This window comes from Thecamonas trahens (assembly GCF_000142905.1).
Source record: "Thecamonas trahens ATCC 50062 unplaced genomic scaffold supercont1.14, whole genome shotgun sequence".
Classification (NCBI taxonomy): Eukaryota; order Apusomonadida; family Apusomonadidae; genus Thecamonas; species Thecamonas trahens.
In genome coordinates, this window is record NW_013657666.1 from 460,142 (window position 1) to 485,962 (window position 25,821).

At 64.2% G+C, this 25,821-nt stretch overlaps 14 protein-coding genes across 14 annotated transcripts; 8 read left to right on the plus strand and 6 right to left on the minus strand.

The window, feature by feature from the left end:
• Positions 1-359: 359 nt before the first annotated feature.
• Positions 360-2,188, minus strand: AMSG_03833 (ubiquitin carboxyl-terminal hydrolase; the record flags this gene model as incomplete). The annotated part of the gene is made up of 1 exon (XM_013904283.1): positions 360-2,188. The coding sequence occupies one exon, from the start codon at positions 2,186-2,188 to the stop codon at positions 374-376; it is 1,815 nt and encodes a 604-aa protein (XP_013759737.1). The 3' UTR covers positions 360-373.
• A 441-nt stretch (positions 2,189-2,629) lies between these two features.
• AMSG_03834 (uncharacterized protein) lies at positions 2,630-4,074 on the plus strand (the record flags this gene model as incomplete). The annotated part of the gene is made up of 1 exon (XM_013904284.1): positions 2,630-4,074. One exon carries the CDS (start codon positions 2,630-2,632, stop codon positions 3,182-3,184), a length of 555 nt encoding a protein of 184 aa, XP_013759738.1. The 3' UTR covers positions 3,185-4,074.
• On the minus strand, positions 3,053-6,191 carry AMSG_03835 (uncharacterized protein; the record flags this gene model as incomplete). The annotated part of the gene is made up of 1 exon (XM_013904285.1): positions 3,053-6,191. One exon carries the CDS (start codon positions 6,189-6,191, stop codon positions 3,225-3,227), a length of 2,967 nt encoding a protein of 988 aa, XP_013759739.1. The 3' UTR covers positions 3,053-3,224.
• Positions 6,192-7,449: 1,258 nt separating this feature from the next.
• Positions 7,450-8,522, plus strand: AMSG_03836 (uncharacterized protein; the record flags this gene model as incomplete). Its single annotated transcript, XM_013904286.1, has 1 exon — positions 7,450-8,522. The coding sequence occupies one exon, from the start codon at positions 7,450-7,452 to the stop codon at positions 8,497-8,499; it is 1,050 nt and encodes a 349-aa protein (XP_013759740.1). The 3' UTR covers positions 8,500-8,522.
• Position 8,523: 1 nt separating this feature from the next.
• On the minus strand, positions 8,524-9,541 carry AMSG_03837 (uncharacterized protein; the record flags this gene model as incomplete). The annotated part of the gene is made up of 3 exons (XM_013904287.1): positions 9,165-9,541; positions 8,917-9,116; positions 8,524-8,774 (listed from the first exon to the last, which is right to left on the minus strand). The coding sequence occupies exons 1-3, from the start codon at positions 9,485-9,487 to the stop codon at positions 8,524-8,526; spliced, it is 774 nt and encodes a 257-aa protein (XP_013759741.1). The 5' UTR covers positions 9,488-9,541.
• A 440-nt stretch (positions 9,542-9,981) lies between these two features.
• AMSG_03838 (uncharacterized protein) lies at positions 9,982-10,842 on the plus strand. Its single transcript, XM_013904288.1, has 2 exons — positions 9,982-10,150; positions 10,279-10,842. The coding sequence occupies exons 1-2, from the start codon at positions 9,996-9,998 to the stop codon at positions 10,817-10,819; spliced, it is 696 nt and encodes a 231-aa protein (XP_013759742.1). The 5' UTR covers positions 9,982-9,995; the 3' UTR covers positions 10,820-10,842.
• A 10-nt stretch (positions 10,843-10,852) lies between these two features.
• AMSG_03839 (uncharacterized protein) lies at positions 10,853-12,250 on the plus strand (the record flags this gene model as incomplete). The annotated part of the gene is made up of 1 exon (XM_013904289.1): positions 10,853-12,250. One exon carries the CDS (start codon positions 10,853-10,855, stop codon positions 12,233-12,235), a length of 1,383 nt encoding a protein of 460 aa, XP_013759743.1. The 3' UTR covers positions 12,236-12,250.
• Positions 12,251-12,373: 123 nt separating this feature from the next.
• On the minus strand, positions 12,374-13,818 carry AMSG_03840 (uncharacterized protein; the record flags this gene model as incomplete). The annotated part of the gene is made up of 2 exons (XM_013904290.1): positions 12,374-12,380; positions 12,449-13,818. 2 exons carry the CDS (start codon positions 13,816-13,818, stop codon positions 12,374-12,376), a joined length of 1,377 nt encoding a protein of 458 aa, XP_013759744.1.
• A 1,285-nt stretch (positions 13,819-15,103) lies between these two features.
• Positions 15,104-17,723, plus strand: AMSG_03841 (uncharacterized protein; the record flags this gene model as incomplete). Its single annotated transcript, XM_013904291.1, has 1 exon — positions 15,104-17,723. Exon 1 carries the CDS (start codon positions 15,222-15,224, stop codon positions 17,721-17,723), a length of 2,502 nt encoding a protein of 833 aa, XP_013759745.1. The 5' UTR covers positions 15,104-15,221.
• A 47-nt stretch (positions 17,724-17,770) lies between these two features.
• On the minus strand, positions 17,771-18,617 carry AMSG_03842 (ubiquitin-conjugating enzyme E2 C). The gene is made up of 2 exons (XM_013904292.1): positions 18,519-18,617; positions 17,771-18,362 (listed from the first exon to the last, which is right to left on the minus strand). The coding sequence occupies exons 1-2, from the start codon at positions 18,590-18,592 to the stop codon at positions 17,936-17,938; spliced, it is 501 nt and encodes a 166-aa protein (XP_013759746.1). The 5' UTR covers positions 18,593-18,617; the 3' UTR covers positions 17,771-17,935.
• A 984-nt stretch (positions 18,618-19,601) lies between these two features.
• On the plus strand, positions 19,602-20,917 carry AMSG_03843 (uncharacterized protein; the record flags this gene model as incomplete). Its single annotated transcript, XM_013904293.1, has 2 exons — positions 19,602-19,613; positions 19,637-20,917. The coding sequence occupies 2 exons, from the start codon at positions 19,602-19,604 to the stop codon at positions 20,876-20,878; spliced, it is 1,254 nt and encodes a 417-aa protein (XP_013759747.1). The 3' UTR covers positions 20,879-20,917.
• AMSG_03844 (NAD-dependent epimerase/dehydratase) lies at positions 20,900-22,722 on the minus strand. Its single transcript, XM_013904294.1, has 3 exons — positions 22,591-22,722; positions 21,860-22,053; positions 20,900-21,505 (listed from the first exon to the last, which is right to left on the minus strand). The coding sequence occupies exons 1-3, from the start codon at positions 22,717-22,719 to the stop codon at positions 20,938-20,940; spliced, it is 891 nt and encodes a 296-aa protein (XP_013759748.1). The 5' UTR covers positions 22,720-22,722; the 3' UTR covers positions 20,900-20,937.
• Positions 22,723-23,137: 415 nt separating this feature from the next.
• On the plus strand, positions 23,138-23,723 carry AMSG_11785 (uncharacterized protein; the record flags this gene model as incomplete). The annotated part of the gene is made up of 1 exon (XM_013904320.1): positions 23,138-23,723. A coding segment is annotated over one exon (496 nt), but the record flags the coding sequence as incomplete, so codon positions are not given.
• A 313-nt stretch (positions 23,724-24,036) lies between these two features.
• AMSG_11786 (uncharacterized protein) lies at positions 24,037-25,717 on the plus strand. The gene has a single exon (XM_013904321.1). It carries the CDS (start codon positions 24,536-24,538, stop codon positions 25,661-25,663), a length of 1,128 nt encoding a protein of 375 aa, XP_013759775.1. The 5' UTR covers positions 24,037-24,535; the 3' UTR covers positions 25,664-25,717.
• Positions 25,718-25,821: the final 104 nt, after the last annotated feature.

Below are 25,821 nucleotides of genomic sequence, written 5' to 3' on the forward strand. Positions count from 1 at the left end.
AAGACGCGATGTGGGGGTTTCCGGGCAAAACAGGTGAGAAGCTTTGGTAAAGACCACACTTTATAGTTATATAAACACATTATTAAATTTACATGATTAAATGATTTTGTACAGTAAAATTCAAAATATATACTGTTTTACGTTGCAAAATATATAAAAGTATTATTTTGGTTGGTTTGGAGACTGTTTTGCACTTTTTTACTTTTGCGGATGGTGCGTGTGAGTCGGCCCCGAACACGCGCGATCGGAGCTGGCCGTCGCCCGAGCCCTTCTTTTCCAGAGGCGTATTAGGCACTTGCACCACAGCTCCACCCCCACCTGCTTACTCATAGCTCTTCCTACTCCGCTCATCTACGTGCTGGCACTCTGTCCATCAGTTTATCTTGCCGGGGCCGGGCTCGGCCTCGACCCTGCGGTAGAACATGACATAGGCGTTCGAGGCGAGGATCGAGTAGGCAGGCGAGATCTTGCGGAGGACATCGTCCTCGTCGACAGGCGTCACGTCGTTGTCGTCAAAGAGGTACCAGCCCATGGCGGGAGCAGGCGCGCCCGGCGAAGCATTGGGGTCTGCCCACGCGCACTTGACGTACGAGATGTAGTGGCCCGAGCCCGACGATGAGCCGGAATGGAAGACGATGCCAAAAAGCTCAAACTCGTCGAGGCGCTGAGAGCACTCGGGCGTGCACCAGCGCGAAAGACGGAGGACCGACGGCGATGGAATGTGCACATTCATCTTGCGCGGTGTGCCGTACATGTCCATTGAGAACCGGTTAAAGTGGATGGTGAGGATCGGCGGGAGCTCGGCAAAGTGGATGGTCTTCTCAGCTTCGTTCTTGGCATTGCACGACGCGCAGGAGTACTTGTTCGACCCGTTGAGCATCTCGGTCTTGGTAAAGTGGGAGAGCGCCCACGACATCGACGTGGCACGCCGGACTGGGAGCGAGACATCCTGAAAGGCCTCGGTCGTCGACGTTGCGTTCTCGCACCCAAAGCAGCGGATGCGCGAGACGAGCTTGCCCGCAAACTGCTCCGCAATCGGGTTCGGCACCACAGTGGCCCCGCTCCCTGGGTCGTCGACTGGCTCGCCGACCTTGGCCCCGACCCGCCGCTTGCCCGCAGGCACCAGCCGTACCTCATCCGGCTCGCCGCGCTTGACCCCGACCACCACCGGTGGCGGGCGGGCACTTCTGCCTGCTACCGCCTCGGTGCTAGCAACAGTTTGCTCCTCGTTCTCCGCCGACACCATCAGGCTCTGGACTGCCTCGGCCACGTCGTCAATGGTGGAGAGCAGGTACCGCAGCCACTCTTGCGCGTCGTGCTGCCCGTAGCCAAACACGCTCTTGAGATGGTCGAACAGCGCGTTCGGGTGGACCGCGTTCGAAAAGTGCTCGTCAAAGTAGTCATGGTAGCTGCTGCGCGCCGCGCCTGCATTGTCGGGTACGGCACCAAACGAGGCTTCGTTCTCTGGTGACGGCGCCAACACGCGCCTGCTGGAGGTAGGCTTATCGTTGTCGAGTCCAAGACCCACAATCTCGTCGTCGTCAGACTCAAGCACCACGGTATCATCTCCACCAAGCTCCATCGGCCCACTGGTCTCGTCCGCCGGCGTCGTACTCCTCGAACCAGGGCCTGGTTGTGACGCGTCTAGCGGCAGCGTGGCCTCCAGGTCTTGGTCGACTTCGGTCGACGAGGTCTCGCCGCTCTGTGGATCCTTGGGCTGCACAGTGTCCGGCGGCGTGCCCGCATCCACCGGATCAGAAGCCAAAATCTCGCTCGCGCCGGCAGCCTCCTCGGGCGACGGCACCGCCGCAAGGCCGACCGTCTCCATCGACACGAACAGCGCGTCGAGGTCCAGCACCAACTTGTGATGATTCTGCAGAGTATTCGGTAGCTCGGTGCTCTCTGTCGTCCGCAGCACCACCCGCACCGACCGGGCCAGCCGGCGCAGCTGGCCGCGAAAGGCTGGGATGTGAAACAGGACTTGGGTCACCGCGTTAAAGTAGCAAGTGTTGCCCAGGTTCCACAGGCCCGGAGGGTTGCTGGCCGGCACCTTGGCCGGCCGATGGACCGCCAGTGGCTCGGGTGACAGCCGCCGGCGCGAAGCCTGCAACTTCCGCCGCCCAGTCTTCCCAGCCTTGCCCTTCTTGCCCGACGCCCCACGCAGCCGCGAGCCCTCCCGCGCCAGCATCTGCAGCCCTTCGCCGCTCCCTTCCTCCCTCCCGCCAGCCTCGTCATCGTCGCCGGCCTCCTCGGCCGTCTTGTCCTGGTCCTGCTGTGTGTGTCGTTGTTGTGTGTGAGGGAAGGGGGGGGAGGGGGGGGGAGGGGGGGTGCGAGGGGAAGGTGTTCGAAGGAAGGGCAGTCGACGACGACAGGACGGCTTGCAGGCCTGCATAGCACGTACCATGGGAATGGGCTCGGCAGGTGGCATGGGCTCAGTTTTCTCCGCACCTCCTCTCCCTCGTGTCCTGGAGTGGTGTGTGGTGCCTACTGCTGCTGCTGCCGCTTCCGCTGACACTGCTGGTGGGCACGCCACGTCGCCTCTATCGTCACCACCTCACCACCAAACACACACAGAGAGAGAGAGATGCCCCTCTATTCATATGCAGAGCTCCTGGCCCGGGCTGCGGCTATGGGAGAGGCCGACCCGGCCCTTCCGGTCATGGACACCCTGCCGCACCCGGCCTGCATGGCCTGGCCGCTTGTCCCGCGCCCGTCTCTGGTCCTCCTGCCTGGCGATCGGGGCTCGACCGCGGCGCCCATCCGCTACCATGTTTCCGGCCTTGATGCCTGGGCTGATGTCGCCAGCGCTCCGCTTGCGGCTGTGGTGGTGGCGCTTGCCAAGGCGCTTCCGCGCATCGTACCCGGCGCGACGCTCGTCACCGCTGCCCCACTCGTCGTCCTCGCCCTGCCCAAGCTGAAGAGCAAGGAGGAAGCGCCTTTATGCGATAGCGGGACAGATGCTCTGGCTGCGGCAGCCAAGGCCCGATCGATGATCCGAGCGCGGAGAGTGACCGAGTGGCTTGCCGAGTGGCTCACGAGTGAGCTTCTCGGCCGGCTGGTTGTGTGCTCGGTGTGCGGCGGGCACTCGTCGAGCTCGCAGCTGGCAGCCGACGGCAACGCCTGGCACGCCACCTGCCTCCACTGCGGGTCACGTTCGAGCATTACGCTGCCAGTGACTGATTGAGGGGAGGGGGGAGAGGAGGGGGGCGTTGCGGGCTTGCGCCTCATCGCCGACGCTTGCGCCCTCCTCTGGCCTCGGGGACCATGCCCCGATAGCGGGCGGCGAGCTGGGCGAGCTCGTTGGCGCCGTCGACGGCCGAGTGAGTTGAGAGATGGAACGGATCGAGATGCGACGGGCGAGCCGAAGCCTGGTAGAAAAGCACATAGCCTTGCGAGGCTGCGACGTACTCGGGCGAGCGCTGGGTCACCTTGTCGTCGTCAAACTCGAACCACGACCGAGTCGAGTACCGCGCCAGGACCGAGTAGTGACCCATCGACACGGCACGACCGTGATGCACAATCGCTGCTACCAGCGAGTAATGCTGCGGCGCCTGGCTCGCCGAGTACCGCCCCAGATTGAGCGGCCGTGTGACCGGGAACTCGACATGCGCCCGAATCTTGGCCTGCCGCGAGTTGGCAAACCGGATGCGGTTGACCTGGAGGACAACAACCGGCGGAAGCTCGAGCGAGCACGACCGCGTCGCCACCGTGTACCGCATGCATGTCGAGCAAAAGTACTTCGAGTCGTTGTCCAAGACCTCGGTCCGCGTAGCATGGTCGAGGCAAGTCTTGAGCGCCACCGAGCCGCCCGACGCCCCGATCTCCTCCGGCACCTGCACCCGCAGCGTGAGGAACGGCTCGCGCCGATGCGTCTGCGACTCGCACGACGAGCATGTCGTCGTATACTCCTGGAATCCCTGAAAGACTGCAGTGATCGGGTTGACGTCCCACTCAAAGTGCGCCGTCGGCAGCCCACCCCGCCCCGCCATCGGCGGCTCTGTCAGCAGCTGCGGAAGGTAGCTGCGAAGGAATTGCGACATCTCTTCCTGCAGCGTCTCCAGAAGAAAAAGCACAAACTCTTGCGCATCCTGCTGCTCGTAGCCGGGGAACAGCTCGGTTCCCATCGACCAGATGTTCTGCACAAACTCGTCCGGCTGAATGACGGCAGCTTCCGACGCGTCCGACCACAGAACCTGGAGCACGTGCTCCACAAGCTGTGTGTACACAAGCATGCCCTCGCCTACAGCCTCGGTAAACTTCGGCGTAAGGCTCGCCGCCGACCCGCGGTAGACGCAACAGAGCGGAGCGACGTCGACCGGCTCTCCGTCCGGATCCGCAAGCCACTCGGACGCCAGCGGCGTCACACGCATCGAGTTGCGGTACGACGACCCGCGCATGCCGCCTCGGAGCCCGCGCGAGCCTGCCCCACGCTTTGATGCCCGGCTGCGAGTCGTCCGCGACGAGCCCGAGCCCGAGCCCGAGCCACCGCCCGAGCCTGACCGCGAGCTGCCGCGCTTCCGCTTCAGCGGGCTCTTGCTGGCTGCACTACTACGCGCCGCAGCCGCAGCCGCCACCGCAGCCGCCATCGCCGACGCCTTGGCCGCCTTGGCAGCCTTGCGCTCAGCACGCTTAGCCGCAGCAGCAGCAGCCTGCTCTGGCGTCTTGGGCTTGTTCTTGCTGCCCTTGGGCCGTCCGCGCTTGCGCTTGACTGGCACCGCCTCGCCGTCTGTCGGGGGTGCGGTCGCGGCTGCCGGTGCCGGCGTCTTGGGCTTGTTCTTGCTGCCCTTGGGCCGTCCGCGCTTGCGCTTGACTGGCACTCCCTCGCCGTCTGGACGAGGTGCGGTCGCTGCTGCCGGTGCCGGCGTCTTGGGCTTGTTCTTGCTGCCCTTGGGCCGTCCGCGCTTGCGCTTGACCGGTGGCGGCGGCGGTGGCGGCGGCGCCTCGACAACCCTGCGGCTGGCACGCCGCCGCTGGACCTCCGCGGCAATGACAGTGGCACGCAGAAGGCAGTCAGCATCGCCGCAGAGCGAGGGTCGCTCCCACAGATCGTTGGTGGAAGAGCTCGAGCATTCTGCGTCGGAGCTCGCACCAGCTCCCCCGTTGTCGCTTGCAGTCGCAGAGTCGGAGCAGGCCGAACCAGACGACGAGGTGCATGCGTCTGACGAGCGCGGGCGGCGGAAGAGGATCCGGCCCGAGACAAAGGCGCGGCTAGGAGAGGTCGCACGCCTCTGGCCCTTCCCTCGGCGCTCAATGGCTGCCGCAAACGAGCCCGGACCCGGGTTGTTCTTGGCGATGTGGGCCGCCATGACCGGCGGGATCTTCGACACCACGCTCCGCCGGCGCCTCCCGCGCCGCGGCGGAGCTGCAGGAGCACGCGCCGGCTCAGTGCCGGTTCCGAGGGCGTGGTAGGTGAACGGCTTGGCCGGCATGGCGCCGTCGTGAACAATCCGATGCTTAATCACCGCGAGATGCTCCAGCATGTACAGCGCAAACTGCGGAATGTGGCCGAGCGCCTGGAGGCAGACGTTCATAAAGCAAGTGTTGCCCAGATTGCCGAGTCCGCGCAGGCCAGGCTGGCCCTGCGGCACAACCTTGTCCGAGAGGCCCAGCACAAACGGGGCCCGGACCATCGGCCGCCGCACCGCAAACGCTTCTAGATCGCCGGGACTGAGCGACGAGCCGACCGAGTCGTCAGACGATCCCGGTGCCTCGTCGCCCACTAGCCCCAGCTTGCGCGCGGTGCCCGGTGGATACATCATGACCGTGCCGAGCGGAAGGACGTCTGCGCACGACGCCGCAGCCGCCACCGACCCGGATGCTTTGCGGCGGCGGACAACCCGCACAGGCAGCACCCCACGCGTGCTTCCACGCGGCAGCGCCCGCGGCGCAACTTCCGGCGACGACGGGCGCGACTCGCCATCGCTCGTGGCAGCCGACTCGCCATCGCCCGGCTCGCTGCTCGTCGTCGCCTCGCTCGTCAGCCCGTTGGCGGACGGACAGACGTCAGCCGGCACAAATCTACGTCGCATCCGCGCCGCCAACCGCGCCGCCACTCCCGAGTCCACCTCATCCTCTGCCCGCGCCGGCGTCAGCCGCGGCAGCGGAACAGGCTCGCCGTCGTCTCCAATCGTAGCCAACTGAGTCAACCGGGCCACGGCGAACTTCCCGCGGTCGCGCCCGTCGCAGAACATGACACCCACCCTGTCCTCCGCCAGTCCCTCTACATACATATCCCGCGCAGTGCCCACAAGCTCCTCCGGGTCGTACACCTGCCCCTCGTTCCCATGAGTCGCTGTTCCCACAGCCTCCCTCCCCCCCAGGCCCCACTCTTTGCCCCGCCACCGCCCCCCCCCCGTCTCCTCTCCCTCTCCCTCTCCCGGTCGCTACCGAGTGCCAGCGAGCGATCCCTTTGAGCCCTCACCGCTACCCCCCTTCCCGTGACGCTGCACATACAATGACAACCCGGTATCTGCGCCCATTCTTGCGAGTCCAGTGGTAGTGGGTTGGCGCGTCCATGCGCTCACCCAGGGACGCCATTCGCACCCACAGAGAGGAGTTGAGGAGCGAGGAGGAGGAGCGGGGCGAGGCGAGTCAAGGGAGCCAACAGCAACTCAGCTCAGCTGCCACAGTTGGGCGAGCGCCCGTCAGCCCCATACCCAAGCATAGCAGGCGATTTAGACCCATCCGCGTGGAAAACATAAGCAATGGCAAGTACAACAGTATGCCACGCAATTCTGGGTACATGTGCGTCATGCTGCGTGCATGATGGCCATGTATGACCACACGGAGCTCGGCCCCGTGTCACCTGCCCGGACTGGGACCCTCGACCCACTTTGACTGCTGCTATGGCCGGGATAGGCCGCCCGCACCGCTTGGGACGGTTCCCATCCATGATGGTGGAGGCAAAGGGGCGGAGGAGGGGGGGATGGGCAACGCCTACGTGGGCTATCGGTCGGTTGGCTCGTCGCCCGAGTCCCCTCTTAGTCGCGCCAGCCAGCGCGGCGATATGCGGCGGCGAGACACGACGCCAGGGCTGATCTAAGACCTCCCTTTTCAACTCTCTCCCTCAGATACATGTGATCGTCACATGGTCGACCTCGGGAACAATCCAACAACCCGCCTCCACAAGCTGAGCCTCTCTTCGCAACCTGTCCTCAGCCTGTCCACAGCGTTGGCCGATGTGCTTGCCCTGCGCTTGTCCCCCGTCATTCCCATCCGTCATCACCACGCAGAGATCCCACAACAACTGCATCACCCTCCTCCTTCCCCGCTCTCTTCTCATCGATGGATCGCACGAGTGCGACCGTGTCTCGCTCTAGCATGCTCTGCCTGTGAAGCGGCATGAGGCCAAAGGCCGGGCAGCCATCCCTCGCTCGACCTCCGCTTGCTCAACCCCCCCCCTCCCCCACAGACACACACTCCCCTCTCCCTACGATGGCCACCTCCCCCATGGAAGTCATCCGAGTGCGTGTTGGCGGAGTAGTTACCCAGGTACTGCAGCACCCGGAGGCGCGCGTCCTCCTTCCGCCCGACGCCGAAGCACCTGCTGAGCCTCCGTCGACGGTTCTCCTGCTCGTGCCGGGCAATCCGGGCATCGTCTCCTTCTACGAGCCGTTCCTCCTTGCGCTCTACGCGGCATGGGGAGGCAAGGTCGCGGTCGCTGCTGTCTCCCATGTCGGCCACATTGCTGGTCTTCCCAACGAGGTCGAGGTGCCCTCGCTCGATCTCCCGTTCGCTTCGCACATCGCCGGAGAGCCACAGCTGGCGCCCACTCGGCTGTCTTGGGATCTGGAGTCGCAGATCGCGCACAAGTCGGCTATCCTCCGTGCCATTGCCGAGTCACCAGCAACGGCAGCTGCGCCCAAGTTTGTGCTTGCCGGCCACTCGATCGGTGCCCACATTGTGACGCAACTGATGCTGCAGAGCGCGTCAGCAGCTGGCGCGGCAAGCGGCGAGGCGGCTGCACCGGGCGTTGACATCATCCGCGGCATCAACCTCTTCCCCACGCTGCACTCGATGAAGGAGCATGCCGGAGTACTCAACTACGTGACGCTGCCCGGGCTGCGACATGCTGCGGCCGCCGCTGTGGCGGTCATGGGCGCGCTTCCCGGCCGGCTTGTCAAGCCGGTGATGCGGATGGCATCGGATGCAGCGGCCGACGACCGCACGGCCGACATTGTGCTCTCCTCATTCTCGTTCTCCACCGCGGCTGCCGTCCTCGGCATGGCTCGGACCGAGTTTGTCACTGTCAACGCCGTGCCGGACCTCTCGCCCATCATCGACGACTTGGTCTTCTACTACGGAGTGGACGATGGATGGGCGCCGATCAACCACGCGCACATGACCCGTGAAGCATACCCGGACCATCCACATGTGTACATCGACGCCACTGGCGCGCCGCATGCCTTTGTTGTCGACTCGTCCGAGGACGTTGCGGCCGAGCTTGTCCGCCTGCTCAAGGGGGATCTCTTCCCAGCCGACCCGTCGCCAGCCTCGTAGACCGCGCTAAAGTGATGATACAGTTTACTCTACAGCCGGCGCCAGGTCCAGGCCGTAGACCTTGGCCTCGTCGTCGATCGATGCGAGAGAGCGCTCGAGGTAGGCGAGCCGGTACTTGGCCGCGACGACTTCGCATGCGGCGGCGTTGAACGCGGCGACCGCCTTGCCGGCTGCCTCCATCCCGCGCGCGTACTCGATCTCGCTTTGGCTCAACTGGTACGGAAAGCTCTGCTGGATGGTAGCACGTTGGCTTTTGGGCGTGCTGGGAACAGCCGCTGGTGATGGCGCCGGAGCTGCCATTCGTGGCGATGGCGCCGCAGGCGCCATCCGTGGCGACGGCGCCGCAGGCGCCATCCGTGGCGATGGCCGGTCCACGTGGCGACGGGTAGGGAGCCTCCCGCGGTGATGGGTACACACCCTCTCGCGGTGACGGCTGGGCGTCGGGAGCCTTAAACTCGACGTCGATGTGCGGGCGGCGGATGTCGCGTGACGTACTTGCGGCCGCATCCGACGGCCGCGGGCCCAGCCGGCCATGAACCGACGACCTCCGTGCAGCTGGCACGCCACTCCCACCGCGGTACTCACCACGGTCTGTTCCACGGTCACGGTCGCGGTCTCTGTCCCGCCCACGGTCCCTGCTCCGCAGATCGTCCCCGCCGACGTACCCGCCACGATGATGGTCGCCCGGATGGGAGCCGTGGCCCTGCCGCTCGGCCCGGTCGCGACCCTGCCAGAGCTGCTGCCCAGCGCGCGGATGGACTCGCGGCCGATCGTGCCCGTGGCCCTGCCGCTCGCGCCCGTAGCCCGGACCAGCAGCAGGCGGTGGCGGCATTGGGTAGCCCGGCTGCCCGTAGCCTGCGCTGTGTCCGGGTCCGCCTCCTCCGTGCATGCCTGAGTGGGCGTCGTAGGCGTGCCCAGGCCCGTGCCCATGCCTGTGCCCATGCCCGTGGCCGTAGCCCCCACCGCCCTGCGGCGGTCCGCCGCCCATGCCCGCCCCGCTGGTGCTATACTCGTCCCGTTCGCGCGACCGGTCGCGAGGCCGCCCGTATCCACCACCGCCCGAGCTGCGGCGGTCGTAGCCCCGCTGCTCCGCCCAGGATATCCCCCACCACCGCCTCGGTCGCTGTGGTACGACATGCCGGCGTCCAAGAGGAGTGGGTGGCCTAGCTCGGTCCCAGACCCCACCGCCACCGCCCAGCGGGATCGCGCCCGATCGCCGCCCGATCGCCGCCAAAGTTGAAGCCCTTTTCCGACACGACCATCGTGGCGGCGGCGGCGGGAGAGCAAGAGCGGGTAGGATGGAAGAGGCAAGGGACGTCAAGATGAGACGTCGAGGTGCATGGCTGATCAGCAGGGTGTGGGGCCGGCACAGCCAAAGCACAGTAAGAGGGCGCAGGCGCAGACGGCGGGGCGCAGGTCGACGGGCGGCGATGGTGACTCGGGGCGGCGGTGGGGCGGGAGTCGGCAAGCACCTCACGCACATCTAGGAGGAGGGTATGAGCGAGCTCAGCCACCTCTGCTTCCGTGACGAGGCATGGCTTCCTCTGCATGTCGACCGTGTACTGGACTACTTTTCCATCTCCCCCTTCTACGACCAGCAGTCCAACAACGCGGTGGCTGCCCGGGCTGGCAAGCACTTGGACGAGATGAGGTAGGTGGCCGTGGGGAGGAGAACAGGAAGGGGGAGGGGGAGGGGGAGGGGGAGGGGGAGGGGGAGGGGGGGGGGGGGGGGGGGGACTCATAGGAAAGATGTGGGATTCGTGGGCGCTTGGGATGCAGTAACGTTGTGGGGAAAGAGTACCGCCTCGACACCAACAGCTCGCGCCCGCCGGCCTTGTACATCATCTGGGGGCTCAATCGCACATCGCCGACGGACCTAAAGCCGGCAGACGTGTTCTTTGTCCTCGAGGGCACCATCTACATGGCTCCGCTCCTTGCATCGCTCCTCGCCTCGCGGGTAGCCAAGATCGCCCACTACGTCAACCAGGCCGTCGACGTCCTGCACTCGCAAGCGTCGTTCGACCTCGCCCAAGGCTATACCTGGGACTTTGACGCTCCTACCGACGCAGTCGAAGCTGCCGACGCTGATGTCGCCGCCTCGCCTGCTGCTGTCTCTGCCGTCGCCAGCCCTGCCGGCGAGGCCACCCCAAACCCTCCTGCCGAGACGGCCGTCCTTCCGGTCGTCACCGCCTATCTCCCACCGTCCTTCCTCGACAGTCTCGCTCCGCCGGCGTCGACCAAGCGCGAGCTTCCGCCAGATGCTGCGGTGGCGTCCGGCGCGCCGCCGGCCAAGCGGGCCAAGACAACAGGGAGCACCTGAAACAATAGATGCACACGCACCTCTCTGACACACATGCTTGCGGCACTCGGGCCGCTCTGTGGCGCGCTCGTGGCGCCATCAGCTCTCCGCGCCGGGCTCTCCAACGCCGTTGCCTGCCGGAAGTCGAGCGAGACTGTCCACGACGTGATTGTGATCGGCGGCGGGGTGATGGGCGCGGCCACAGCGGCGGCAGCAGCCAAGGCAGGGGCGAAGACTCTCCTTGTGGAGCAGTACGGGCGGTGCCACCCGTACGGATCGTCAGCAGGCGATGGGCGTATTGCCCGCATTGCCTACGACTGCCCATTGTATGTGGGCCTCGCCCACGCCGCCCACCGCATGTGGGACGAGCTCTCCGCGAGGGCGCCGGAACTGGCGGCTGGCGCGCCGCACCGGGTCGACACGCCGTCCGGCTCGGGCACACCTGGAGAGCCTGTCCTCGCTGCCTGGGTTCCACGCCTTGGCCAGCCCGTTCGCCGCGTTTGCGGCTCGCTCGACTTTGGCCCCAGCGACTCAGAGTCGCTGGCGAGCCTCATGGCCACCTACGACGCACTCGGCGAAGTCTACGAGCTGCTCTCCCCGGACGATGTCGCCGCTCGGTTTCCGCAGTTCAAGCTGCGGCCCGGCGACTGCGCGGTGTACCAAGCAGCAGGATCAGTGGTGTACGCTTCGCTTGCAGTGGCCACGCTCTACGCAGCAGCCGAGGCCGACGGCGCGGCCGTGTGCGAGCACACCCGAGTCGGCAAGATCGAACTCGGCGAGCAAGGCGCGGTCCATCAGGTAGTAGCCGACGACGGCCGTGCGTGGAGGGCACGCAAGATCGTGGTGACTGGCGGCGGGTGGACCAACACGGTGCTGAAGGCGTCAGGGCTGCGCAAGCTCCCGCTGGCTATGTCCAACGAGCAGACGACGTACTTTGCGCCGCGGCCCGGATCGGGCATCGACCACAGCGCCGCAGCGATGCCGACGTTCATCGGGCACTACTTTGACGACACGCCCCGCGGGTTCTACGGCATTCCGGCGGTCCGCGGCGGGGTGTCGGGCGTCAAGGTGGCGGTAATGAACGAGGGCGAGGCGCTGAGCGAGCGGCCGGATCCAGCCACGCGCGACTTTGGCATCAACAGGCGGATGCTGGGCTTGGCGCGGGAGTTTGCGGACGAGCTCTTCCCGGGCCTCAACGCCTCGGTTGTCACCGCCATCCGGTGCATCTACTCCAACTCGCCAGACTTTGACTTTATCCTCGGTGAGCACGTCGAGCACTCGGACGTGGTGGTCGGGGCCGGGTTTTCGGGCCACGGCTTCAAGTTTGGGCCAGCGATCGGGCAGGTCCTTGCCGACTACGCGCTCGGGACGGACGAGGTTCTCGACCGGGAGGTGCACAGCGGCAAGTTCTCTGCGGCACGGTTTTCTCCGACTTAAAAGCGGAAGCCGCCCATGCCGCCGCCCATGCCGCCGCCGAACATGTTGAACAGGTCCTCGGCAGCCATGCCGTGCATGCCGCCGCCGCCGCCAAAGCCGCCCATGCCGCCGAACGGGTTGTGGCCGGCCTGGCCCGAGTCAATGTCTGAGACCTCGTGGCCCTCATCATACTGGGCGCGCTTGCGGTCGTCGGAGAGGATGCCGTAGGCCAACTGGATGTCCTTGAACTTTTCGGCGGCGGCGGCCTGGTCGGCCTCGTCGGCGGTGGCGTGCTTGTCCGGGTGCCAGGTGCGGGCAAGCTTGCGATACGCCTTCTTGATCTCCGAGTCGGTGGCGCGCTTGGTGACGCCGAGGATCTTGTACAGGTCCTTGCGCAGCGACTTTTTGAGCTCGTGCTTGGCGGAGCGGAGCTCCGACTTGAAGCTCCGGCTCTCGGGCTCGAGCTGCACAGCGCGCTCGTAGTCGTAGACGGCCTCCTGGTACATTTCCTTCTCGAGGCGAACCGAGCCGCGGCGGGCGTAAGCCTTGGCGTAGCCCGAGTCGGCGGCAATGGCAGCGTTGCAGTCGGCCTCGGCCGAGTCATAGTCGCCGAGATGGATGGCGGCGGCAGCACGGTTGTTGTACAGCTTGGCGTTAAAGGCGTCGTGCTTGGGATCGATGGCGAGGGCGGCGGTGTAGGCCTCAATGGCGTCGGCAAAATTGCGGGCCTTAAAGGCCTCGTTGCCACGGGCCTTAGCCTTGGTCAGCTTGCGGACTTGCTTGAGCATGGCCATGGACTTTTTGTGGTCCGGGTCGTACTGGACGGCCATGCGGAAGTGGTTGATGGCGAGGTCAAAGTTCTCCAGGTAGTAGTGCGCCACGCCGCGGACGTAGAGCGCGTCAACGTTGCGGTCACCCGACTCACGGAGGACGCGCGAGGCCATCGATGATGCCTCGGCATGCTGTCCCAGCGCCAGGTACGTCTCGGCAATGCCCATGAGCACCTTCTTGGAGAGCGGGGCGACCCGCTGGGCCGACTTAAAGGCCGAAAAGGCGGGGCGGGCCTGGCCGGCGGCAAGCAGCTCGTAGCCTTGGGCCATGTCGCGCTCGACAACAGTGATGAGGCCGAGCTCCGAGCTCGCGGTCGTGTTGCCAGCATCGGCAGAAATGACAACGTTGAGCTGGGCACGGGCCTTGGAGAACTCGCCCATCATGCGGTAGCAGGTGCCGGCGCGGAGATGGGCCTTGAGATAGTCGGGCTTGAGCTCGATGGCCTTGAGCGAGTCCTCCAGCGCTTCGTGGTACTTTTCCAACTTGATGTACGCCATGGAGCGGTTGGCATGGAAGGCCGGCTCGGACGGAGCATGAGCAATGGCCTCCGTGTAGGCCTCCACCGCGCCGCGGTAGTTGCCAGCCTTGTACTCTGTGTTCCCGCGAGCCTTTGCCTCATTGCCAGCCTCCATGTCTTCCTCCACAATGTGCTCAACTCCACTTGCCCCGGCCTCGCCACCCTCGGTCCCCTCCACCTCGACACGCTCGTCGGCCACCACCTCGTCCATCCCACCTGGGGTCACAGTTTCCTTCTGGTCCTCTCCAGCAGACATATGCTCCCCTGTTCACCCCACAAGTCACATACCATGAGTGTAGTGGGGATGTAGCACAAGGAGGGGGGGGAGGGAGGGGGGGGGGGGGGGGCTATATGCAGGGGGACGGGGAGGTGGACGGGGAGAGGGCGGGTCCTGGGGGGCCACCACTTTGTTGGCATAACCTTGGGAACATGGTATACCATGCGGAGGAGGTGTGTGTGAGGGGGGAGGGGGGACAAGGGGAAGAGTCAGGCAGGGCAGAGGTAGTGAAGATGGTTTTCTCTTGCGTACGTATGCAAAAATGAGTGCCGTGTATGGGTATACGTATGTGGTGGGGGGTGGGGGGAGGGTGGAAGGTGAGGGGGAGGGTGGGGAGGTGGGGAGATGCTGTGAAAAGGTCGTGGTTTTTGTTGTGACGGGGGGGGGGGGGGTAAATAGGGGAAGGGTAAGTGTGATCGGCTGATCGGTTGATCGTCGTGACGTATTTCCTAGCAGGTAGTGCACGGCCAGAGTCTCGGCGGCGTCGCATCATAGTTGCGAGTGCGACCAACACGACGCAGACTCCCCCTTCCCCCCCTCTCCCTCCTGCCACACACACACACTCTCTCTCTGTTTACAGCCCACATTTCAACCGCAATCGGTTTGAGTCTCGCACTCACTCCTACCTTGTTTCCAACCCCATTACCCTACTATATTCGATCATCAAAACCCCCACCCCGATATGCCCTTGCCAGGTTGAGCTCGTACACGAGCGAGCCTCTCCCTCCGCTGACCGTCTCCTCCGCCCCCAACCGGTCAGGTCACCCACGGACGACCCCCACCCACCCACCCCGACCACCTCACTTTGTGCCACAGTGGGGGGCAAGTCCATGCCCATGCAGAATACATGGCGCGAACGTGAGCGTGAGCGTGAGCGTGAGCGTGAGCACCCTGGAAGCGGTGGACCAAGCGGAGGTGGTGGTGGTGGTGGTGGTGGTGGTGGTTGGCGAGGAGGTGGAGGAGGGGGAGGAGCTGGCGGACGGGTCGGTCCCCTCGGAGGGAGTGGGCGCCGTGGAGGGAGGGAGTGGGAAAGCAGCGAATGGGAGAGAGGTCGGGAGGCAAGGGAATGGGCTGGTGGGGAGCTTGCTGGCAGTGGTGGTGGCGGTGGTGGTGGCGGTGGCGGGAGTGCTGGTGCTGGCTTGCGTAGCAGCCACGGTAGCAGCCATGGTGGCCATGGCGGGTATGGCCTTGGACGTGGAGGTTCTCGGACAAGCCATGGTGGGCATGGTCATGAGATTGAGTACGGTCGCAGTCATGGTCATGGCCACAGCCACAGCCACAGCCACAGCCACAGTCGTCGCGGTCATGGTCATCATCGTCATGGCAGGGATGCTCATCACAACTCGTCATCGTCGTCGCGGAGCTATCCTCCTCCGCCCGGAATGGGTCCGGCTGGAGGCCCGCCGGGTGGTGATGGTGGTGGCAACTCTGGTCCCGGACAGGGACAGGTTAGCGGAGGCGCATTCTCAGGGCCGCTTGCGGGCCGCTTGTCACACGGTGGCTACCGCCCGCCGCCGCCGCCGCGGTCAGCCGGTGGCTATCCACGGAGCAGTGGAGGGAACCGGTCGAGCAACCACGGGCATGGGCCACCTGGCCACGGCCACAGCCACGGGCCGGGACACTCGCACTCGCATCGCCACTCGCTCGGCCATGGGTCAGAGCGCGACATGGACGTCGTCCACGGTGGAAGTAGCCAGTCTGCCCAGCATCCGTCAGCCTCGTACTACGGGCAGGGCTCGCGCTCGCATCACCGTCCTGGCGGCTACGACCGCGGCGACAGGATCGACGAGCGCGGCGGCGACCGCAACCGGGCTGGGGATCGCGACCGCGATCGGGCCGGCGATCGTAGCGATCGTGACCGGGCTGGCTACGACCGCGGCTCGCGGCACCACAACTCGCACCACCACTCACATCACCACACTCCATCATCGCACCATCGCACCGGTGGTCCGTCAGGCTCGTCGTTGGCGCCACCGGCACCGACAGCACCACCACCGTCGCTCGTCCCGGGCGACCGCGGAGATCGCCCCGGACCCGTCCGCAGCTACCCACCACCGCCGCCGCCACCGGCTGGGCCACGCCCAGCCCAGGCGAGCTACCCGCGAACATGGGAACGGCCCGGTGACCGCGGGCGCGAAGGCCACGACCGCGACCGTGGACGCGACCGGGCAAGCGGAGAATGGAACCGAGACCGGGACCGCGATCGGGACCGCGACCGTGACCGTGACCGCGAACGTGACCCGCGGCCCCTGGCTGCGCCCAGCGGCGCATATCCTCCACCGCCGATGGCAGAGCGCCCGCCGCAGGCAGAACGCCCGCCGCAGGCAGAGCGCCTGCCGCAGGCAGAGCGCCTGCCGCAGGCAGCACCGTCGCCAAGTGTCTCGGCCACTCTCCCGCCGTCGTCGCTCGGCACACCGCCGGCGGCGCCAGTCAGCTCCCCGTCACTCAAGCGTGCTGCGACCGAAGAGGCGGCCACGAGCGAGACGTCGTCGCCGGGTGTCGGTCCCCCGGCAGCCAAGCGGGCACGCCCGCTGCCGGAGCCGCAGCCAGTGGACCAACCAGAGCTTCCGACCAAGACCCAGCTCACCATTGCCATCGAGAAGCTGGATCTCGAGGTGGCCAAGGTCGAGTTCGAGCTGACCAAGCTGGCGACCAAGGCCAAGCGCGAACACAAGCTTGTGGCCGCCGCAGCAGCCAAGCTCGAGGAGCAGGCAGCGGAAGTGGCCGCAGCAAAGGTGGCCGCCGCAGCGGCAGCAGCAGCAGCGGCAGCTGGTGGCTCCAAGAACGAGGCTGCTGCTGCAGAGGCGGCAGCTGTCATGGATGAGGTCGCAGACGCTAGGACTTCCGGGCGAGTGCCGATGCTGCCGCGACTGGAGCAGCTTCCGGACGACGGCCCGCTCGGCTCACTCGGGGTGGTGAAGGACGTGCTGAGCTCGAACCGTGCGGCAGCGACCTCGGCACACAACGAAGTCACGTCGGTGCTTCCGCCGGCGGTTCGGACCGCGCTCTCTCTTGACGAGCCACAGCTGGGCATGACAGTCAACTGCCGGCCGCTGTATACGTCGCCGGCTGAGCTAGCCTGCGTCGACGACTCGGCAACCCGGCACGTGGTCATGGGCCCGCGGGTCAAGGCCAAGCTTGCCAAGGCACTCGCAGCGCGACACGCCAAGCGCCTGGAGGCGGCCGAGCAGTACAGCGAGCTCGAGAAGCAGTATGCGCGAAAGACAGCGCTCCTCGCACGGATGTCGGGCAACTCGAGCCGGCGACGGACAACGTCCAAGACGCTGTTCACCACCCCACTGGGCCTCGCAGCCAACCCCGGGACCCCGATTTCCGGACGTGACTCGGCAAGATCGGACGCAGAGTTTGCGGCGATCCTTGCGCGGCTCGAGGCCGAGGCGCTGGTCTCAACCAACGCCGACGGCAGGCCGGTCTCGGTCCACGCCGAGCTGCCAGACATGATCCGGTTCCGGACGGACCGGCGGTCGTGCCTGGAGACGCCGATCTTCATCGACAACAACGGGCGAATGCACGACGTGGCCCGGACCGACGCGTTTGTGGCGGCGGCCAACCCGTGGACTCGCCAGGAGATGTTCATTTACGTCCAAAAGTTTCTCATGTACCCGAAGCAGTTTGACAAGATCGCTGCGTTCCTGCCTGCCAAATCGCGCGGCGACTGCGTCGCCTTTTACTTCCAGCACGGCCATGTCGTCCAGCTCAAGCGCTTGCTCGACAAGTCGCAGCGTTCGCTCCCGCAGCTCTTTGCTTCCAAAGACCTCGCCGCCCAGATGAGCTTGCTCGAAGAGTCGAGTAAGCTCATCGAAGACGGCGGCCGCCGCGGAACCGGCTCATACTCGTTCGCCTCGGCGCCCGCGCCCCCATAAATGTGTGTTGCGAGGCGCAGCCGCCGCCGTGCCGTGGTTGAGGAGGAGGAGGTCCGTCATTTATCGATTGAGGGGCAGAGTTAACAAGGAAGGTAGCGCGCCGGTCAGATGGCGCGCGCCAGGGGGGGGTCGTTGGAGGCGCGCCGGGAGCCGAGGCAGGATGACAAGATAGCCCGAGTTCCGCAGCACGGAGAGGCAGTGATCAGCCGTCATCACGCAGTGCCCTCGGCAAACTTCTTGACATTGACCGCCCGGTACTCGGTCTGGTTGTCCCACAGCGCAGCGGCGTAGCCATTGAGCGGCGAGTCGTTGTTCGGCTCGCCAAGGAGCGAGCGGATAGAGATGAGGATGGTCGAAACATTGTAGATCGCCGACCACTTGTCCTTGAGAATGTCGAGGCAAATGTTGCCGTACTGATCAACGTTCGGGTGGAAGCACGGCGTGACAAACTTGACCGTTGGCGCCGAGTACGGATACGAGGTCGGGAAGGTGAGCGAGAGCTTATACTCGAGGCCCTCGTACACCGTCCCATCGGCGCCCTTGACCGTCCCCACCCAGTGGAACAGATTGTCCCCATCCGGGAAGGCCGACACACCCTCGTCGCCCGACATCATCAGCGACATGAGCTCCGATTGCAGGCTGAACCCCCTCCATCCATACTTGTGTGAGTTTGTCCGTTGGTAAAACTTTCAAAATTTTCGTCTCCCCGACTTGCCGCCGCAACGGCCACCACAAAGAAGCGAAAGCTCGCCAGCGCTGGGATATCGCACACTGGGTACATTCAAGCTCACGTACCGCTTGGCGACCTTGGGGCCTGAGCTCTCGCCGGTGGCGGGCTTGGAAGGTGAAGAGACGGCAACAGCAGCCATGATTGTGTGTGCGAAAGTAGATGTGAGCGACAAGTGTGTCGAGCACCCCGAGCCGAAGCTGTTGACACGGCGAACCGTTGTCTGGCTCTTTCAAACTACCGCATCATCATCATCCACATCATCTGAACAGATCGGACGAGGACCCTTGATATGGATACTGACCATAATTCGTTAGGAAAAGTCCTGTGTGCCCACGGTGAGTAGTGGAGGGGTGCAGAACTCAGCTTGATTCATTGGTTGTGCAGCGGAGATACAAAGATCGTTGATTTGCTGCACGATATGGTTACCCACTCACTGTCTTTTGAGCCCATCCGTAGCTCGCATGCCACACTCCGCAGCCGAGTCAACCGAGCACAGTGCGACAGGCGTGTTGTTGTCACAGATCATGGATGTCGATGATGTACACTGACAATCGGTGTGGTCCACGACTCGCTGCGACGAGAACTCAATGCGACATCGATGAATTCATCGTTCCACTGATCGACGCGCCAAAGTGAGCCGCCGACGAGCGACCAATCGCGGGAGGGCGTGGTGAAGGGCACCCGACTCAAAGGCGCCATGGGCGGGTGCCTACAGCGAGTGAGTAGCGGGGCAGACCTGAACGAGAAGACACAATCAACTACATACATACCTACTTTGCAGTCTTCAGAAACGCTCCATGTCTCCGCTGTCCCCATCCCCATCATCGCCGAATCGAGCAGACCATGTGGGCAGGCGAGCTCAACTGACATTTCCCCGTCTTTCCAAGCCCGCAATATACCGCCGTTCGAGGCGCAAGGACTCGACAACAGTACGACAAGAGCGATCGGGCAAAGTCCAAGACATCCTGAAATTTCTGCGTGCAAGTCAGCCCGTCCGCGTCCGTTTGCAGCCGCACCGTACCAAGCTGTCGATGGTGCCCGTGACGTGGACGCTGCCGGCACTGCTGCCGGTGCTGATGCCGGCGCTGATGCTGGTGGGATTCAGGAATACAAAGGCCGGCTTGATGGCGTTGTGGACAAGGCCGAGGATGGTTGCGATTGTGGGTTGTTGGGCGCGGATGAGGCGAGTGGCGGATCTGTGCTGTCATCGTCGGCGTCGGCGTCGTCGTCGGACGAGTCAGAGGAGATGGTTTCAGGGAGCGATGTGGAGGTGTACTTTGATCCGGGACTGCTCCCAGACGAGATGGTATCGACACCTGGCTTTCGACGTGATGACGTGTTGTCCACTGAAGTCTCGTCATCGTCGATTCTCTCGCCGTCACCGCAGCCGCTGTCGTCGTCGCCAGCCGAGGTCGAGGCCGAGGCCGAGGCATCTTCGGACATCGAGGACTCGGATAGTGGGGCGGAGCCAAGATTTGCTGCTGTTCGCCTCGCCTCGGTCTTTAACAGCGTAGCTGCCAAAGAACAAGAGGTGGCTGCTGCACTGGCTGCTGCTGAGGCCGCTGAGGCCAAGCGGCGTGCGGCAGCGGCTGCAGCAGCAGCAGCGGCGGCCGAGGCAGCTTTGGCGGCTGAGCGAGTCAAGCGCGAGGCCGAGGCAGCAGCGGCAGCAGCAGCGGCAGCGGATCGGCTCCGCGAGGCTGCGGCGCAGCACGCGCAGCGCGAGGCCGAGCGCGAGCGGCGGGCGGTAGAGCGTGCACGGGCAAGTGTGGCGCAGCGCGAGGTTGATGCCGCACAGGCGAAGCGTGCAAAGCATGCGGCGCGGCGGAGTGTGCCAGTCGACACCAAGGCGCACCGCCGGGCGGCGGCGGCGCGGATGTCGGGCGCGCGGCATCAGTGGCGACAGAGGAGCCGGCAATCAGGCAGAAGAGGAGCGGCGGCGGCGGCAGCAGCAGCGGCGGCAGCCGCAGCGGCGCGACAGCGCAGGGCACGGCACCAGGCAGGCGGGCCTCGGGCAGAGGAGGTTGGCGCAAACGAGCCTGATGACGGATGTCGAGCGGCCGGGACAATGGCGATCTCGCGGATGATGCGAGTCCGGGTGGAGCAGCACCACGAGTCGTGGAAGGCGTTTGTTGGGTCTGTCCGTGGCGCGGCGGCGAGCGCTCGGTCGGGATGGGTCCGGATGGGCGACATCCCGTGGCCGCCGCTGGTCGGACCACCAGGGACTGGGCTGGAGGCATCGATGGTGGTCATGCTGCGTGTGGACGGGTCCGGAGCGTACAAGGAGCTCTCGCGGCGGTGGCATCCGGATAAGTTTGCGCAGGTGATCGGGCGGACGCTGGCCGACGAGACGCGCGACGCTGTGCTCGACCGCGTCAAGGGCGTGTTCCAGGCACTGGGCCGGGCGCGCGAGGCGGTCGAGAGCTAGAGGAGGTTGATTGTGTGGTGGTAAAGGAGTTGAGGAGGTGTTTCATCAGGTGCAAGATTCTACAAGAACTCGCGCATGGCTTCGACGTAGCGGGCGGCATCGTCGCAAAACGGACGGTGCAGCGGGGTCCAACCCAGCTTCAAGCGGGTGAACGAGGCGTCGGCCTTCTGGTCCATGACCAGGCAGCGACCGAAAAGGTCGATGTTATGGGGCTTGCCCGTGTACGCGACGTTGTCCATCGAATCGAGCTCGCAGGCGGTGGCGAGCTCGTGCATGAGCTCGGCGACCATGACGTTCGAGGCCGAGACAACAAACACGTTAGGGCCGAGGAGGTTTGACTCGCAGGCGGCCAGACAGGCGCGCGCAATGTCATCGACATGGACCATCGGCATGTGATTGGCGCCGTCACCGGGGAACCGGATCGAGCCGTGGGTTGCAGCCTGCCCGGCGTAAACTGAGAGCAGCGAACCCTGGCGGCCGTAGGCCACGCCGCAGCGGAGTACAAAGCCCGAAGCGACGCATTCGTTGCGGAGGACAGACTCCTCATGGCTCGACCGCCAGCGGATGAGCTTGGGCGGGTTGTCGGCCGTCGCCTCGTCAATGACCCGGCGCTGCTCGCCGTACATCCTGTTGTCACCGCATTCAGGGATAGAGAGAGTGAGTCTAACTAGAGTCAACCACCCGTTCACGGCCGGACGGCCAAGGCAAAGCGCGGCATGAGGGCGCGTCAGAGTAACTATGTGTCGGGCGGTGTGCCCGACGGCATCAAAGGTTGGAGGCGTCCCAAAGGGGCCTCAGAACGAGGCACACCGACTACAATTGCTTGCAGCCAGGACATTCCTTCAGCAAAGATATGATATCATCATCCGCAGCACCGCGCCAGGACCAGCAGTTGCTCCGGCAGAGAGGACTCTTGGGAGGGGAAGGCGGCAAGGGAAGGAGGGGGGGGGGCACAGCAGAGTCAGCAGAGTGATAACATACCAGATGGACGAGAGCATGATGACAGTCTTCCCAGGCTCTGCCCTGCACGCCGCATTGATGGCATCAACCACGATAGCATCGGTCTTCTGCGGGGCGGTGGCATCAAGTGCGCAGTGCACAATGACGCCAACGTCCTCCAGCGCCTCTGCGTAGCTCTCAGCCTTGGCGAGGTCGCACATCACCGGAGTGATTTCCTACAATTGCACATCGATCGAAAAAATCCCAACAGAAGGCGCGCAAACAAAATACCACACAGCGAGAGCAAGCGAGCGAGTGAGTCATACAAAAATGACAAACAAAGCCACGAGGGCGGCAAGGAAGGAAGTGACCGAGCTGCGGGCGCTTTGCGCGAGCTCGTCGCCTGCCTTTCCAAAAAAATATATCCTTTTGTTTGAGAATGACTTCATAACAGATCTTGGTGTAGATAAAGGTATCATCATTAAAATGCAGAGTGGTGCATGATGTTGAATCATCAGCATTCACAAACAGGATGGGAGGAGGAGCTACAGAGAGTCCAAGCTTGGGCGTGTGCGGAGAAGGGAGCGCATGCTTGCAGGGTTGGGGCGGTGGGGAGGAGGAGGAGGAGGAGGAGAAAAAATCTTCAAAGGCGAAATCAATCAAATTGCGATGAAGCGACCGACAGAGGCGCGGGGGGGGGGGGGGGTGGGGAAGGAGGAGGGGGGGGGGGGGAAGGAGGGAGAGGGAGTGTGGAGGGGTGGAAGAGGGCGTACATTACGGCGGAGGGCAGCAGCCTTTCCTTCTGTGCGGCAGGTACCGAATACTTGGTAGCCGGCAACTACAAAGGCACGGGCAACGGCTGAGCCGACAAAGCCCGTCGCTCCGAGCACCAAGACCCGCATCGGAGACGACTGTGACGACCAAAAAGTGAAACAAACGAGACCGAGAACAATTGGCGTTGGTGAGCGGGTGAACGAACGAGTGAACGAACGGGTGTGAACGAACGGGTGTGAACGAACGGGTGTGAACGAACGGGTGTGAGAACGAACGGGTGAGAACGAACGGGGGTGAAAACGAACGGGTGCGGGCGAACGATTGATGGAGATGAGCTCGGTGAGGGTGGGGATGGATGGGTTGATGAGTGGAGATGAGCTGGGTGATGGGTGGGTTGATGGGTGGAGACGAGGTGGGTGATATGGGTGGGTTGATGGGTGGGCGGATGGGTGGGTTGATGGGTGACTTTGGGCGGCTTTGTGCGACTCGGCGATGTGCAAGTCAGTTCCCTGTTCGCGACCGCGACTCATCGCCTGACTCCATCGCAATGGCGGACTTGGTTGGTGCAAGCTCGCCGAGCAAGCGCAAGCGCGACTGCGGTGAGGAGGGATCAAGTGCGAGCCGAGAGTCTAAGGTGGCTAGGCTGCTTGCCGGTACAACTGGCGAGCACGTCAAGACAAACTCGATCTCAGCTCGGCCCAAGGCTACGGCGACTCGGGTGGTCCGGATCCGCCGAAAGGGTGGCAAAGTAGTGGTCGACTGCGATGTGTACATCGGAAGGAACATGTTTATGGGCGGATGGCGGCTGAAGAGAAGCAAGTGGGCCAATCCGTTCTCGGTCAAGTCGGCTGGTTCGCACGCGGCTGCTTGCGCCGCCTACGAGCGGTACGTCCGCGCCCAGCCAGATCTCATGGCTGCGCTCTCCGAGCTCAATGGCAAGACTCTTGGCTGTTGGTGCAAGCCCAAGCCGTGCCATGGCGATGTACTGGTCAAGCTTGTGGCCGAGGCCGGTCGTTTGGTGCCTGAACAATGCGAAGAATGATGGATGCGTGCCCGTTCGCCCTCTCGCACCTCTCCCTTACTCCTTCCTCGCACTCTTGCCAGCTCATCAAATCCATTGTCCTTGTTCCTGGTTGTCCTTGTCGCCAACCGAGCTGAGACGCGCGGAACACAAGTGTGACGTTTTGCCTCTTTCGCCCCCCCCCTCCCCCCCCTCCCAGTCCCGCCTCTTACTCCCCATCCCAGGCACGCCCATGACTTTCAACATGACCACTACCTTGCCTCCCCCCCCCTGTCCTTTTTCACAGCCTGTTCAAGACGTATCAGCAAACGGCGCGGCTGTCACAGCATTCTCCCTCACCTGCACGGATGTCACACTTTCCCGCAAGAAAACTACCGGCTCAATCTGGCTCTTGCCAGCCAGAGTTCCAAGGGCATACCCATCTCTCCCCATCATCATGTCAGAGTCAGCATGTACCTCCGAGGCTGGATCCTCGGCGTCGGCCTCTTCGGCCACGCAGCCGCGCTCGATTGATTGCTACCTGTGCACAAAACGTTCAACGCCGTCGACACGACGCAGCAGCCGTTCGTCGTGGCATGCAGCCAGTCGTGCGGACATTCCATCTGCGGAGAGTGTGCCATCAACGGTAGCAACGGCGAGGTGTCATCAGGCACGTGTCCCACATGCGGTGACGATTGTGAGATTGTCAAGAACACCAAGTTCATCAAGCATCTGACGCCCATTGCCGAGTTCACCCTCCACGCGACCAGGTTCTCCTCTGCGAAGGCTCGCACGACGACGACGATCCGGTGCCGGTGGCGACTGTGTTCCTTGAGAAGAGCCCGGACGGCACCTTCTACTGCGCGTCTTGCGCCGACCGGATTTGCAGCTTCTTCCGGTGGGCGGACCGCCCGCCGATCACCGAGGCGACGACGCGGACCTCGATGTGTGACCAGTCCAGCATGCCCATCACCATGTACTGCACCGAACCTGGGTGCGCATCGGATCCCCTGCGCTGTCTGGCGTGCTTCACTCCGCATGGCCGCCACCACGGGCATCAGGGTGAGAAGATCGAGGATGTTGCTGCCAAGCGTAAGCGACAGCTGAGCTCCAAGCTGAACCAGCTCGATTCCATGCTGCTCGAGGTGGATACGAGCCTGGCAACGCTCAACGAGGTGATGTCCAAGCTTGGCCTGCGCGCGGAGCGCGGAACGGCCAACGAGGTCATCGAAGGTATCAACCGGTTCTTTGACAACACCATCGCCCAGCTTCGTGCTCGCGAGACCGAGCTCGTCGACATGGTCAACTCTATCTTGGCTGAAAGTGAGCACAAGGCCAAGGCTCGATTTGCGGCCATCGCCCAGTTTGTCTCGGTGTGCAAGGCTGTTTCCGCGGGCATCAACCACTCTCTCCAGCTCTCGGACATCGAGTTTATGAAGGTTGAGAGCTCGGCCAAGGAAGTCGCCTGCGCCGTCATCGCCGACCCGCCCGTTCTTAACCTTCCCATCACGGCCGAGCTCATCACCGACCTGCCGGACTTTCCGGTCTCGATCGCCGACTACGGCTCGATCACCACGCCTTCGCTCGGCTCGCATGTCTACTCGATCGATGTCACCCGGGTTGTCAGTGCCACCGTGAGCAACAACATCATGACCTGTGCCGCTTCCACCTACGGCAGCGCCGTCCTCACTCCAGCCATCACATCGGGCGTGGCCAACTTCGACTTTGAGGTCCATGCCTTCAGCAACGGCAAGACCGAGTCGGGCGGCTACGTCTCGGTCGGTGTCTGTTGTGGCGTCCTTCCGAGCGTCGTCAAGTACAACACCGAGAACACCATCTGCTGGGTGGCGGACTCCATCAAGGTGGACAACACCCTGGCCTCGCTCCCTGGCACTCCAATGCCGCATCGGGTTCCGTGCCGGGTCACCTTTGATGTCGCCACGGGCGTCCTTTCCGCCTTTGTCGCTGGGGAGCGCGCCTGCGCAGGTGCACTCCCAACCAGCCATCTCTCCGGTCCCTTCCACTTTTTCATCGCGGGCTACGACAACTCTTCCATCCGCATCTTGTCGTAGGCGTTGCTCATGCCGTCAATGGGGATTTTGCCACCTAAACACCACCTTCCCTCACCTCACCCCTCCCCCCCCCCCCCCCCCCCCGCGTGCCGATCGCCACCTGCCATCCCCCCCACTCCAGTCACCCAACCCCGTCCTGATCGCCACCTGCCACCCCT

Excerpts from the sequence above, each read along its gene's own strand:
- AMSG_03838 (XM_013904288.1), top strand. The coding sequence starts at position 9,996 with ATGAGCGAGCTCAGCCACCTCTGCTTCCGTGACGAGGCATGGCTTCCT. Across the intron at positions 10,151-10,278 it reads AAGCACTTGGACGAGATGAG|TAACGTTGTGGGGAAAGAGT; the intron begins GTAGGTGGCCGT and ends CTTGGGATGCAG.
- AMSG_03842 (XM_013904292.1), bottom strand. The coding sequence starts at position 18,592 with ATGGCTGCTGTTGCCGTCTCTTCACCTTCCAAGCCCGCCACCGGCGAG. Across the intron at positions 18,363-18,518 it reads GGCCCCAAGGTCGCCAAGCG|CCTGCAATCGGAGCTCATGT; the intron begins GTACGTGAGCTT and ends GAGGGGGTTCAG.
- AMSG_03844 (XM_013904294.1), bottom strand. The coding sequence starts at position 22,719 with ATGCGGGTCTTGGTGCTCGGAGCGACGGGCTTTGTCGGCTCAGCCGTT. Across the intron at positions 22,054-22,590 it reads CTGCTGCCCTCCGCCGTAAT|GAAATCACTCCGGTGATGTG; the intron begins GTACGCCCTCTT and ends GTGCAATTGTAG. Across the intron at positions 21,506-21,859 it reads ATCATGCTCTCGTCCATCTG|GATGTACGGCGAGCAGCGCC; the intron begins GTATGTTATCAC and ends CGGTGACAACAG.
- AMSG_11786 (XM_013904321.1), top strand. The coding sequence starts at position 24,536 with ATGTGTGACCAGTCCAGCATGCCCATCACCATGTACTGCACCGAACCT.